Source organism: Dasypus novemcinctus, chromosome 15, assembly GCF_030445035.2.
Source record: "Dasypus novemcinctus isolate mDasNov1 chromosome 15, mDasNov1.1.hap2, whole genome shotgun sequence".
Taxonomy (NCBI): domain Eukaryota; kingdom Metazoa; phylum Chordata; class Mammalia; order Cingulata; family Dasypodidae; genus Dasypus; species Dasypus novemcinctus.
In genome coordinates, this window is record NC_080687.1 from 43,655,302 (window position 1) to 43,669,545 (window position 14,244).

Sequence of the window (14,244 nt, forward strand, 5' to 3'; positions counted from 1 at the left end):
TAAATGGTGGAAATGTATTCTTCCATGCAACATAAAGTAGAAGAAAATGCTTAGGGAGCTCCCATTATGCTTCTAAATACAATTAATTTTGCTATTTTAATAAAAGAAATAAGCTTCACTCAACCTGAATTTTGTTCCAGAGATCCTGCTATAATTCTGAAATAAGTTTTATATGTTCCTATAAAAACCATCAATTTCAACATGGCAGGATTTTTAATTCTCACCTCTTTAAGAAACTGAATTTAAAGATGGGAGTTGAATTAGGTTCTCATTCTGCAGATGTTCACTGACTTTCCAAAGGAAAACAATAGAACACTTATTTTTTTGTGAGGAAAGAAAGTATACTCAAAAATATCAGTCATGAGGAATATCATTCACCATGTGGTTTGCTTCACAGAAGAATATTTTGAGCCATATAAATGAAGTACAACCCACATCCACCACTATAAACATTATTGAAAAGCTTCTGGGTCATCTGGTAAAGCCATTACTTTGAAAGAGAAGGTAATGGGAGAACCATTTTGTAAACTGTCGAATTTAAAGGTCATTCTTCCTTCAGCTGAAAGAAAAATAAATCTTATTATTCATTTGTAGTAAGAGATTTGGAAAGACTTATTTTTACTCACAATAATTTAAAATTGACAGCCTCGATATTACAGGTGTTGCAAATTAACTTGAGGAGTAAAGCACTATGGAACATAAATGGATCTTAAAGAGTTTAGGATAAATCCCATGCTCCCTGAAACAAACCTATCCTAGTCTAAGCAAGCAAGCCGTGAGAGCTCTAATTGCAGTCGGTGATGGACACATGAGGTTTTTGTTTTAAGTTTCAATAATTACCATTAAAACATAAGTGGCTATCTTTGATAATAAACATATGAGCACATAGTCACAACTAAGACCAATCACAATTCCAACTACCAATTAGACAAAACAGTTGAAGCCGTCCCTCCTTTCAGCACGGGTAATATTAATTTAATTTCCATTGTTCGAATTAATTTATTTCATGAAGTGGCCAATCATTTTCCCATGAGCATGTAGAGAAGAAGAACAAACTCATTATTTTTAAACTTTTTACTTTTAATATTAATTTTAGGTAGAGCAAATTACCTTTTAATGAAATTTTGCATGCATTTGTTCATGAACTGTTTTTTTCTGGGAAGTTTTCATCAGACTCTCAGTGGGATGCATGACCCCCCAAAGTCTAAACTTTTGCCATGTGTTGGCTCTGCCCTCTGGCCTGTGTGCTTCCTGTGTGCCTGGTGTTTGACCCCTGCAGGTCCTGATCTTCATTATTCTTATAGGCCGTGACTCTGGCCTGCCTTGCAGCTCACATTCCCTTAGTGCTTGCTCTGCCTCCCTTCTGACCACCTAGCCAAAGCCTTGCCTTGACCTGCCCTGTTCTGGATGCTCTCGTTACCCCTGCTTGCTAAGCAGTGTTTTAAATTAAACAGAAATCTCCTCACTGAAGGGAACATGACCTTTATTTTAGTAAATTACACTCACACACACAAACACACAAACTTACAATAATAAATAATAATGGCACCTCAAAGGAGCACTAACTTCCTTCAGGAAATAGATAGTAAATTTTTTTCCCTGGTACTAAAAATGATATTAAAGTTTTCTAAAAGAGTTGACTTTTTCTGACCTGTGGATATTTTCACCCACTAAATACTGGTATACGCAATTCATCATTAAGCCCTATATATCAATACTGATTACCCCTTTAAAGTACACAAACATATGTACAAACACATATAGACTTTTTAAAATTAATCTTGGACTCACTAATGAAGTATTGTGCCAGATAGGACTTGGCTTTATAAATTCATGTATTTTAAGACGTCTAATCCTATTTAGTATGAGTTAATTTATTAATTTATAAGTTATTTATTTAATTTGTAAATTCTGATAATTCTAAATATTATGAGTTCTTCCTTCAATGTATGTCCAAACAGTTTTCCAATTCCTAATTATTTTTAACTACATCATTGTGTTGCTTTGTGATGTCCGTGGTGGTAATTTACTTTAGTTGAGAGTGACTTCATGAATCAGAATTATGCCCTGCCTTATTCTTCTCCCTAACCTATGTACTTTCAAGTATCTTCTTTAGCTCCCATTCTCAATTTAAAAAATTGTTAATATTGAAAGTGATAAATTCACACTCAAATTAAGTTTTAATAAGCACTACATAATAAAATGGAAATGCCTGATACACTATTTCCATTTAATTTTGTTGAGAAAATTGAAAAAAAACAAAATCAAATAAAACAATTTAAATTATTTTGTGGTTCAAACCTTAAAAATTCAGTATTTCTAAAAATTCTCCATTCCCTACCTTGACACCAAATCCTTTCTGTTATTAATTTTTTAAAAATAGTACCTAGCACAGTCTTTATTACCCAAATCGCATCCATTCATGCAGCCAATCCCCTTAATTGATGTGTGCTTAAATTGGAGGCTTGGCTAATTGAAATTCTTGCTGGAGAACAGATGGGGCACTGCATGTTGAGACTCTCTCTTAATTTATTGTCCTGGGGTTTTCCTAATCACCCACTTAATTGGCACAGTCACACAACTTTGAAATAATAATGTACAGCTAATTATCACCAATTTAAGCTTCCTAATAACTTATTCTTACCAGCTAACTTCAAGAAATCAGGCAGGGAGCAGGAATGACCACAGGGAAATCACCCTGTCTGTGCTGGTTTAGATAGCTATTTGAGTGCAATGTTGTTTAAAACTATGCTGATTTGGTTTCTACCAAAAAGAAAAAAAGAAAAAAGGCAAAAATGCCATACTTTGCTAGAATGATTAAAGGAGAGGTAGCTCTTCCTTGACTTTCTCAGGCTTTGGAAACCTTTATAATTGGTGTGAATCGATTACCCAGAATTTTCAATTAGCCCATTATTAACATGCTATGTAAATAGAAAAATTAAAGTAGACCGAATCAGCACAATTAGCTCTCCAAGATATAATGCAAAAGATTTCAACTCTATGGTTTAGCTTCTCTCTTTCCCCTACGCCAGCTAGAAGAAGACTGACAAGCCTATGCACACCTCTTAGATCCAGGGACATATATCAATAAGCAAATTTTCTTTCTTTAAATGTTAGAGCCGAACAAGGAAAAAGCAACGTATTTAAGTTTTCTAATATATAAATGTAGAGGAGAAAGGGGAAGAATAACAAAACAAAAGGGTTAGGAACTTGAGAAAGTAAAGAAGAAATCATCTGTATCTAGGACAGGATACTATATATCTCTCTTAGCTGAGGTTTAGTCTGCATTCATTTTAAGTACTTTTTCAAACTCAGACATCTCAGGTCAGATTCCCTACAAGCAGTGCCTGAGACAGGAATTTGGACACGCGTGTCTCATTGAGAGAGAACTCTTAAGAGAAAGGAATTAAGAGAAGCAGGATAGTGGAGGGAGGAAGGAGTTAAGCAGGGATGTGCCCTCAGCTTTAGTCACATCCCAAAGAGAGTGCTAATGCAGGAATTCCCCCATCTAGATCATAAAAATTATCAAGCTTCTGCCTTGCTCTCTCTTGGATTGCTTGCCCAGCTACAATGCTGTGAAAGAAGTCAAGCAAGCCTATTGAGAGGTCATCATGGCAAGAAACTGAAGCCTCTTGCCAGCAACCATTTGAGTGAGCCATCTTGGAAGATGATACTTCACTCCCAATGGAGCCTTCAGTTGATTGCAGCCCTGGCTGACCTCTTGACAGCAATCTCAGTAGAGACTAAGCAAAAACTACACAGCTAATCGGCTCCCAAATTCTTAATCCACAGAAAACGACATAATGTGTCACTTCAGCTACTAAGTTTTGGAATGATATTTTATGTGGTAATACATAACTAATACAGAGGCTCCCACTATCTGAAGGCAATTATTTGGAGAACAGGGTAACTGCGAGTTAATAGCAGCCAACACACGGCAGCCGGAGGAAAGTATGATGGCCAGGTAAAGGTGATGTGGGCAGGGCACCAGCAGCATCCATAACAGTAGTTATCTCTCGTATTAAATTTGTTCCATTACAGCTTCCATACTACTTACAAACGGTGCCATGCCATCAACTTAATTATGCCTTGGACACTTCGAGCTTGAAAAATGGTAGCTGGCCAAATTATTTATAAGCCAACAATGGTTATGTTAACATATTCACAAAATAATTGTTTTAATAATGGGAGGCTGTACAAATTAAACATCACAAAACTGAAATGAATTTTGTTAGTTCACCATATATTGAATGTAATTTTAAACAACAAAATTTTCATAAGACATGCCAATAAAGAAACTAAATCTAGAGTAAATGACAATGTCATTTTTAAAACTATGATATATTTACAAATAAAATATATTTTAAATTTTTAGAAAATATAGAATAGTTTTTATCTTGATTTATATTAGCAAAGTCATCGTTGCATTTTGCAATCTCTATTTTTTCAGCTAGTAGAGCAACTACATTAAGCTATAGAGATTGTTAAATGCTTTTGTTCCATAATGCACTCCTAATAGTTTTTATTCGGTTTAAACTTAGAGAAAGGTTTTTCTGCTATAGGTATTCTCATAGGAATCGATCAAAGTCATTAAATAAAGATAACCCAAAACTTTCATGGATATAATGATGCTTTACACATTCTGGTTCAGGAACTATTAGGTTTTATATTTTCCCTTTACTTCTTAATGAATTGCACAAAGTAGTGGTCTTGTTAGTAATTTGGATAGATAACATACATGAAAATTCATTTTTTCCCTTCTCTGTATTTTTTACAATAAACTTACCTTTTGTTTGAATTAATGGGCTATAGTAGGAAATCAAAACAAGTCAACAGCTGTTCTTCACCATTTATATTTTATGCCCAACTGGATAGTCACTAAGTCTTCTACATACTATAATGAAAAATGATCTATTCTTTGGTATATGAAATGGCTCCATGATACGGTTAATAATAAATTAGGATTATCAGCTCTCATGAAAATTTTGACTGAGTTTCAACTTTTATAAATTAGGGAAACAAGATTTAAAATCAACATTTCATCTAAATTTTAAGACAATTGTGTGTGTGCATATTTAGAATTATGTGTACATAAACACATAATTTTCTTTCAGTTTCAGAGAGATGTTAGGCATACTCCTAAATTCCTGGCATTATTTTCATGATTTATCCATGAATGTCCTCAACATTGTTTCTTTTATTTTCTTTTTTCTTTTCATCCCTCATCCTGTTGCCTTTTGTAAGTATCCACTGTAATGTATGAATCTAAGTTCTTTGCCTTATCTTTCCTTTGAAAAATACACAGAGATTTTATGTGTATAAATGTGTGTGTCTGTGCGTGTTTACTTAGTATAAATGATATTATGCTATTGAGCTCATTCGATCTCATGCTTTTTTTTCTCTATAATCACAATAAATGACCTAGTTTGATGTCTGAAAATATGTTCATTGCTTCTGGCTGCTGTACAGTATTCTTTTGCTTTTCCACTTTTCCTAGTTATGGACATATAATTTGCATCTAACCCTCAACTGCCACAATTGTTCAAGAATCTCTCCTGTGAATATGAGCAAGAGTTTCTCTTGGATATAACCTAACAAATTAGACTGTAGTTTATAGGGTATATGAGTTCCAAATTTTGCCAGGTATAGCAAATTACTTGTTAGTGCATTGTACAATCATTCACATAGAAAACCCAAAACTACCAACATAACAACTCTTAAAAATAGAGTTCAGAAAAGTAGTTACATTTTACATTATAAACACACCTTTGTCCAAATCAATCTATTTAGTCAATGTAACTCCAAAGTTTAACAAAAAGATTATAAAATATATTTGGAAAAATAAAGTACACAAATATCTAAGAGAATGATGAAAAACCAGAGTAAAGACAAGATCTACTTACTTCATAAGATTTTACAGAAACCCACAAAGCAAAAGTAATAATTATAATGATAATAATAAAACAAAAGCAGCCAACAGGGAGATACTCCTGGCTTATTAAGAGACAACAGACTGAGGCAATTTCACAGACAGCTTAAAAACAGGCCAAAATACTTATTGGAACTTGGAATGAGTATCAGGAGAAAAAAGCACACATCAATAAAAACACACATCAATAAGAAAAGCATAGATGGTTTTAGAGTATGACTCAGTATTTGGAAAATTAAGTTGAGACTCTACCTTATAACTTACATAAATAATATATTAAAATGCACTCTCTATACATTAAAAACTTAATTTAAACTATAATGCTAATAGAAAAAGTATAAGAGAATGTCCTTTTGATATGGGTAAGAATTTTTTTAACAAATTACTGAAAGCACAATCAGAGGAAACTGTGAAATACTTGATATAAAATTAAGAATTTCTGTTTAACAAAGTCATTTCAGAAAAAATTACTCATCAATTAACTTTTATTTACACTTAAATGAAATATTCTTATCTTAAATAGAAAATATTTGTAAAATCTGAAGCTGACAAGTGAATAATATTTAGACTATAAAAGAATCTACAAATCAACACAATAAATAAAAAAGGAATCTAGAAAGAAACATAGCTAACAGAGAAAAGGAAACTCAGAGAAAACAGAAAAAAGTACAGGAAAAAAAATTTTAAACTATAGTTAATGTGATTAGAAGGAGAAAAAAGCATACTTCATCCATGAAACAAGAATGGAATTTGAATTTAAAGAAAAAACAAACAAGAAGAAAAAATAAATTCTTACAAGTTAAAGGTATAAAATGAAATGTTACTTTATTTGCCACAATAGGAATTCGCAATCTGTCACCAAGATCCCTATTCACAGCCCCAGAGTATCTTTACTATGGGAAGGCTGGGTCCCCTTGAGAAAGGCTCTTGCATCAGTGCAATAATTATGTACTACAGATCTTCCTCCATGTCTTCCTTAAAGGGACCTGTAGCCATTTTATTTTCCAGGAATTATTAGACACTAGCTCTGCTCACTCAGTCAAATGGGACTTAAAGAAGTCTAATAAAAATGGAATTTGGGGCTAATTCTGTCTCACGTTGGGCCCAGTAAGTCAACAGACCCACCCTGTGTATATCTCACAATTCCAAGTGCAGAGTTGGAATAGACATAATTGCATCTTGTAGAATTCCCAAACTCACGGAGGACTATTATGATATGGAGGACCAATTTTATATCACTAAAGCTACCTCTTCCTGTAAAAATCATAAAAAAAGAATATAATATCTCTATGAATTGCTGAGATTAGAGTCATTATCAAAGATTGTAGTGGTTATGATTTGTAACACCTCACTATTTAACACAACTGTTTAAATAGTGCAACCTGAGATGAACCCAAGAGAATACCTGCCTTAACGTAAACACACTCAGAGTGTTCCTCCATTTACAGATGAAATTTTGGATGTGATATTTTTATTAGAGCAAATTAAAACATGTCCAGACACCTGCTATCCAACTAATGATTTGGCAAATGATTTTATCTCTATATTGATTAGCAAGGAAAATCAGAAAGATTTCACTTTCAGCTGGCAAGGATAGCAGTACCCCTTCACTGTTACACCTATGGACAATTCTCCCATTCCATGTCAAACATGGACCCAGGTCATCTGGACAGGGCATGATACTGATAATAAAATATTGGTCACACTATTCTAAGTAAGGCATGTGCATGCTACGTCTAATTTTAAAAAGTCTACATATACACAGGCAACAACCAGGAGTAGACTTCTACTGCATTCAATCCCCAGTCAAGGGTGACAGTAAAAAGAGTGTAAAAATTAAATGTTCCAGTGGATTCAAGTATGGTACAGATCTATACTGACTCAAGGGCAATGACTATTGGTGGCTGGATGGTCAGGGACAAAGAAAAAATGAAATTGTAAGACTGGTGACAAGGGACATTCAATGGCCAGGAGAGATAATTAAAAACTTTCTACTCTTATGAACTCCTCATTCTTCCTGAGTCATTTGTGATGTTTCACCTACACTGGCTTGGTTTTCATACTGAATAAATGAGGAAAAGAGTGAAACATATGTGACCTTTAAGAACTTAAGGTCTTCCTTAATTGGATTTTAAGAACCATCCTAGCCATAGCATACTGCATCCTCAAATGGAAGAAGTTACTACAGGTGTTTAGAGAAAAAAAGAAAAGCTATTTTACATTCAAGAGATATGCTTATTAATTTTAGCCGTAGCAAATAGCCAGCAAATGCCCAGATCTTTATCCCATTCTTATAGCCCACTGAGGAGAGAAAGAGGCAATTAGAAGCTCTATCCCAAATGGAAAGAAACAGATTTTAGATTATAGAGAATAAAACTATGCAAAATACTGAATTCTCCATAAGGTATATTAGAGATAATTATTTGAATTAAAAAGTGAATGTAAGATTCTGAATTTCAATTCAGTCAACAAACACTGACTGAGAATCTAATATTTGCCAGTATTGATATACACTAGTCAAACAAGCACAGAAATAAATAAAATAATAAGTTCTTCATTAATTACCATGCAAAAGCACACTAAAGAAGGCTGTAATTTAACATGTAGAATAATGATGGGCATAGTGGAAGAAATGTGAATTAACAGAAGCAATACACTTAATGCTTATCATTTTGAATCAAAAGATATCCCAACATCCCTATTAAAAAGCATAATCTTTTTATCTAACCATTTTTTAAACAGATGCTAAACATGCAGGATTACTTATCACAGCATGTTTCCTCTATCTTGCACTATTCAATACAATAATGACTAGCCACGAGTAAAATTAAAAGGAAATTAAAATAAATAAAAAATTATTCAGTGACACTAACCATATTTCAAATGCTCACTTTTGCCTACTGGCTCCCATATTATTATCACAGAGAGTTTTACTGGTTGCCCAAGTTGAACCCATCTTCCTAATTAATGGAATAGGTGGAGTCACTGATTTTTAAAGTTAATGAATGTTGATTTTTTTTTCTTCGATAGTGTATTTCATTTATTAAATATATTCTCTTCTGTTGTAAAATTAATGGCTTACTTTCTTTTTCTCTTTCTGGTTGTAAAACAAATGTCTTACTTTCTTCTGTTGGCAAGTGTCTCTTCACCATTTCTTGCAGAGATCCTCATTCCATGCTTCTCTTTGTTCCGATCAAAAGAGCAACGGGGACTTTGTGTAGGTGTTCTGACTGGACGGCCACAAATCTTATTTACCTTTTAAAACATCAAAAGACAGTTAGAAACTGTGTTCCAGAATTTCTGAGAATGTAATGATTATTAGAGGCAAAAACAATGACAATAGCCTTTAATACAGATATCTATCCAATTTTCAAAAAGAGGGAATAAAATTATCTATATAAGTAGCAAGTTATCTATATAAATAATAAATTTGTGACATCCATATTTATATATTTTACATGTATACATGTACAAAATACATAAATGAAAATACATGTAAAATCAACTATATTAAAAATTGACCTGCTTGTATAAACAAGACTACTTAGCCAAAGCATATATTATTTAAGGTTTCTATTTATATGTATGACTAAGCACATACTTACAATGATTTTGAAAATGAAATCATTTTCAATTGAATGGTCCTTTTGTAAATATTTCTAAAGGCAAAAGTAATTATCTTCTTAGTTCCCTTCTTGAAGTCCTTAGAAATGAAAGTATTTAGTATAAATATCTCATTTAGTAAGTTTTATGTCTTTTCCCTCAATCTGAGTGATTTCCAGGGTATTAGATTAGTTTTTTATATATAAAAATATAATTTACTCAAGTGGAAAATTCATTAATTTTCAAAAAATTACTTATCTTTCAAAGATTGTTGTATAATTTCAGTGGTTATCACTGAAAAATTAAGCATTTACCTGGACATATGATCATGTAAACCATCAAAATAACTCATAGTATTATTCTTTATATACTTGAAAAGGCAGTATAGCATAATTGATTAAAAAAATAAAAGCATTATCTGGGAATTGGGATACTTTGGTTCTTGTCCTGTTTTTTACTTTTTTATCTCTGAGACCCTGAAAAAAGTGACAGAAATTTTTTGAAATTGATTTCCCTATGCGTAAGATGAAGTTAAAGGTAATTATTCCAAAGTTCCCTTCACATTCTAAGTTTCTTTCTCTGTACAGTGAGTAATGAAAGAGTTATGCACCAATTCACTTATTTTACCCATATATGTTTTACTTTTAATATATGCAAAACGCATGTATTACATACTCTAAGCTAAGAAATAAAAGACGTGAAACTGAATTTTCCCCTAAAGTAGCATCCAATTTAGAAGAAAAAAATTCCTCCAAAAAATCACAATGAAAGTTGTGTGTGTCAAGGAAAAAAGTGAGAGAGGGCTGACAATGTGTTTTACATTCCTAGAAGTTGAAATTGTTTCCAGTTGGGGTCAATAGGTGAAGAAGGACATCATGAAATATTGCCCAGACATGTTGGCATGAGACTTTGAGTATGTTTTGGGCCTGGATATACCAAGATGTCTTTCAATTCAGCCAAATTGCAAATAAACAAATATTTCTTGCATTCCCATTATGTTAGATTCTAGGAGTACAAATATGAATAAGGTATGGACCTTTCCTCATAGTTGAGAAGAGGAACACCCATGTAAAACAGCAACTGTGATACACAACAATATGAGCAAATGTAGAAATACCTAGAAGTAAGTAATATTCTAACAAATGCAAAGAAAATGGGCAGATAACTCTTTTTGAGGTATTCAGGGAAGAGCATCAGGAGATGATGTCTAAGCATTGTCTTAAAGGATGAACTAGGAGTTTGCCAGGTAGACAGAACAGGAATGAATTTCCATGAGAGAGTAGAAAAGCAAAGAGTTATACAATAGCTTAACATGTTCATATAGAAGAAGAAAATATGGTGTACAAAGTGGTGTAGCAAAAGATAAGGCTGATATGATAGACATAAAATGCCATGATATGACTTGGATACCAAGGTAAAGAACTTGCAATAGCACATGGAGAGCATTCAAAAGTTCAAAGCAGGAATAGATAGTGTAAGATTTCTACTAGAGAATAACCACCACGATAGCAATGTGGAAGGAAAGAGAAATAAAGAAACTCCTTCAATGAACCATCTGAGAAATACTGGGACTTAAGCAAAGTATCAGAAGTAGTGAAAAGGAAAAAGCAGATAAAAGAGATTAAAGGAGGGAGAAATAGTAGCAAATCTAATGTTGACATAAAAATGAATAATAATGAAAAACATTGAAAATTTCCTGAGTAAGGTAGGTGCAAGAAGACATGGAGCTGGTATAGAAAATGGATAAAAATGTGGTTTGCCTGGAAAGGAGTCATAATGGGTGGTAGAAAAATAAAATAATGTTTGAATGGTAGACTGCAGATAGTTTTTTGAGGGTTTTAATACCAGGCTAATAAGTTTTATTTATTAGACAAAAGATCTTGGTAGCTGTGGAATGGAAAAGTAAAATATCAGAATTTCATATTAGAAATGAAAATGGCAGCACTCTCTAAGTTCAGCTAGAAAGAGAACTATAGAGGCAAGTAAACTGTTAATAGGCTCCTGATTTCAGGACTGAAAACTGTTCTGCACTACAATACTGACAGTGTCCTTGAAGAAAAGAATTCATATATTTTACAGATATAAAAGAAGTAAAATCAACAGGGCTCAGCAAATGATTGAAAGTGAGATATCAGGAAGAGTGTAAGAAGAAGGTGCTAAAATTATCAAAATGGATTTTCAGTCCCTGAATCTGAAAAATAGTGACAGTGAAGTGGAATTATATTAGCAAGGTGTTAAAATATTCAAAGAGAGAAGGATGGTATTGAAAGAAGCATACTTTGATGATGGATTTTGAAATAAAGGAGCAGAGCAAAATGAAAACAAAAAACAAAACAAACAAACAAAAACAACTCTGAACTCATGATACAATGTGATTAGCCAGAGGGTTCTAGACCAGGAGTTCTTAATGAGGGGGTCAATGAGCTTGAATTTCAATTTGAAACAAAACAGCACATTATTCTTTTGTTGGTACAGGTGTGATATATTCATTAAATAATACACATTATAGTGTGGACTTAGTAGGGGATTCTCACCTGACTGGGAAAGGGGTCTGTGGTACAAAAAAGGTTAAGAACCCCTGTTCCAGACTAATTAAGGAACTCTGTGAATCTTAGTTCTCTCATCCTTGAAATTCCAGAAAATACAACCACTTGCAGTTGAATTAAGGTAAATCTTGTCCCACCCTACCTCTCCCATGTTGGAACTAAGATCATAATCTGCTATTGAACATGTTTCCTAGCAATGCAGATAGAGAGCTGAGAAATACCAGGGTCCTAAGATCTTTATCCCTATTACTCTCTTTGCAGTTTTTTCTACAAACACGAAAGAAAATGTACTAGCCATAGATTTATAAGGTATCTTTGATTGTATACAAATATACAGCATATATAGAAGACTCCAATAAATACAAATAAAGCTCAAAACCCTTTTATTTGTTGACTGGTTATCAGGGAGCTTTACTTCACACTTTATTGAAAAGGAATAGAAAACCATCTGTTACCAAGACATTAACTTGTCACCATAGTTGCCCTGAGCTGAGTCTATTGGGTGGCACATTTCAATACTAGCACTTTCTTGCTATTGAAAAAGCCCTCACACTTACTTTGATAATTTTTCATCTTTGACTTATACTGCACTTTCCTCTTTATTCTCTTTCCTGGTCTCAACAGTTTTCCCCTGCAATATGTCTGAAGTGTCTCAGAAACACTTGTTTTCCTCCTTGATGCTTATCTACTCCTGCTTTAAGTCCCATCACTAGCTTCACAATGATTTTCAAGTTCCCAACTTACCTTGAAATGACTCTTAGTTTCTTCTGACCTCTATCACTTCTCCCACTTCATCATGTATTTGTTTCAAAAACTCCTAGACACTTACTAGATTGACATAAACTTTCCCCGCTTTGACTGTAATCCTGGTACTACATACAAAAGTATAAACTTAACTTGAGAGCTTCTGTCAATTGAATCAGTTTATTCAAATTTTCAAATATTCAACATTTTTTACTGGTAATCCTGAAAAGCTTTGTAAAACATAACAACTATTTTATTCCTGGTTGACTTCTAAAAGTAAAGCCTCCACTTTTTCTTTTTTGCAATGGTCCTTTTCAATGTTTATTAAGAATAATACAAATTGAAAAGCAAAGACTGTAGAGGTTCTTTGAATGTTTTATTAAGCATTACTGGTTCACGGGAAAAAGGCAAAGGCAGACCTCAGAGCACCTTACATGTAAAGGGTGACATTGCTTTTCTTCACACCACACTTAGGAAGCTTAGTATTAAAATGAGGAGTGATAAAAAGGAAATACATAAAAAATTACTTTGCAAGCATGCTTGAAAACAATAACAGCAGCAATAAAAATAACATAGAGGGAAGTGGACATGGCTCAACTGATAGAGCATCCATTTACCATATGGAGGGTCCAGGGTTTGATCCCCAGGGCCTCCTGACCCATGTGGTAAGCTGGCCCAAGGGCAATGCTGCCGCATGCAAGGAGTGCCATGCCACACAGGGGCAAGGAATGAACCCCACAAGGAGAGCTGGCCTGCATTAAAAAAGTGAAGCCCGCCCAGGAGTGGTACCAAACACGGAGAGTTGACACAACAAGATGATGCAACAAAAAAGAGACACATTTTCCTGGTGCCACTGGATAACGCAAGCAGACACAAAAGAACACACAGAAAACGGACGGAGAGCAGACAATGGTGGGGAAGGGGAGATAAATAAATAAAATAAAATCTTTAAAAAAAAATAGAAAGAGAAATAAGGTAGTTTTGAGGAAAATGTACTCTATCGTATTAAAAACTACTTTTAAACCATCAGGAAGAAATATACTATTGGCCATTTTTCCAGTTGTAACCACAAATTTGGGTTTATTCATTTTGTCTTGCCTTACAATTCATAGAAGTCATCTGCAAAAATGGTGGGTAGTATTAGAGGTAATATCTGTTACCACAAATCAGAATAAGGCTAACCTTTCCAGCAAGATAGAACTCCATGATCTTAGCCTTACTCTCAACCTAGAAAAAGAGGTTGGATTGGATCACAGGGGCCCTTAAGTTAGGTTCATAGGTTTGGATGTCACTTTGTAGACTATGGGAATATACTAGTGATTAATAAGCAAGGAACAGTATCATCAGGGCCCTTTTTTAGGAAGACTTATCAGGTAGGGTCTTTGGGAAAAACAAGGAGATCATTTCAATAGGTGGAACCAG

At 33.7% G+C, this 14,244-nt stretch overlaps 1 protein-coding gene across 4 annotated transcripts in view; it reads right to left on the bottom strand.

Moving 5' to 3' along the window:
- Positions 1-14,244, bottom strand: part of GPC5 (glypican 5) — a 1,751,919-nt gene that overhangs the window by 1,233,400 nt on the left and 504,275 nt on the right. For all 4 annotated transcript variants that reach the window (XR_009180619.2, XR_009180618.2, XM_071208238.1 and 1 more), the window contains exon 4: positions 9,051-9,184. Coding sequence is in view for 2 of the 4 variants with exons in the window: in XM_071208238.1 (XP_071064339.1) it covers positions 9,051-9,184 (134 nt within the window). In the remaining 2 variants the exon portion in view is untranslated. The remainder of the gene's footprint in view (positions 1-9,050; positions 9,185-14,244) is intronic.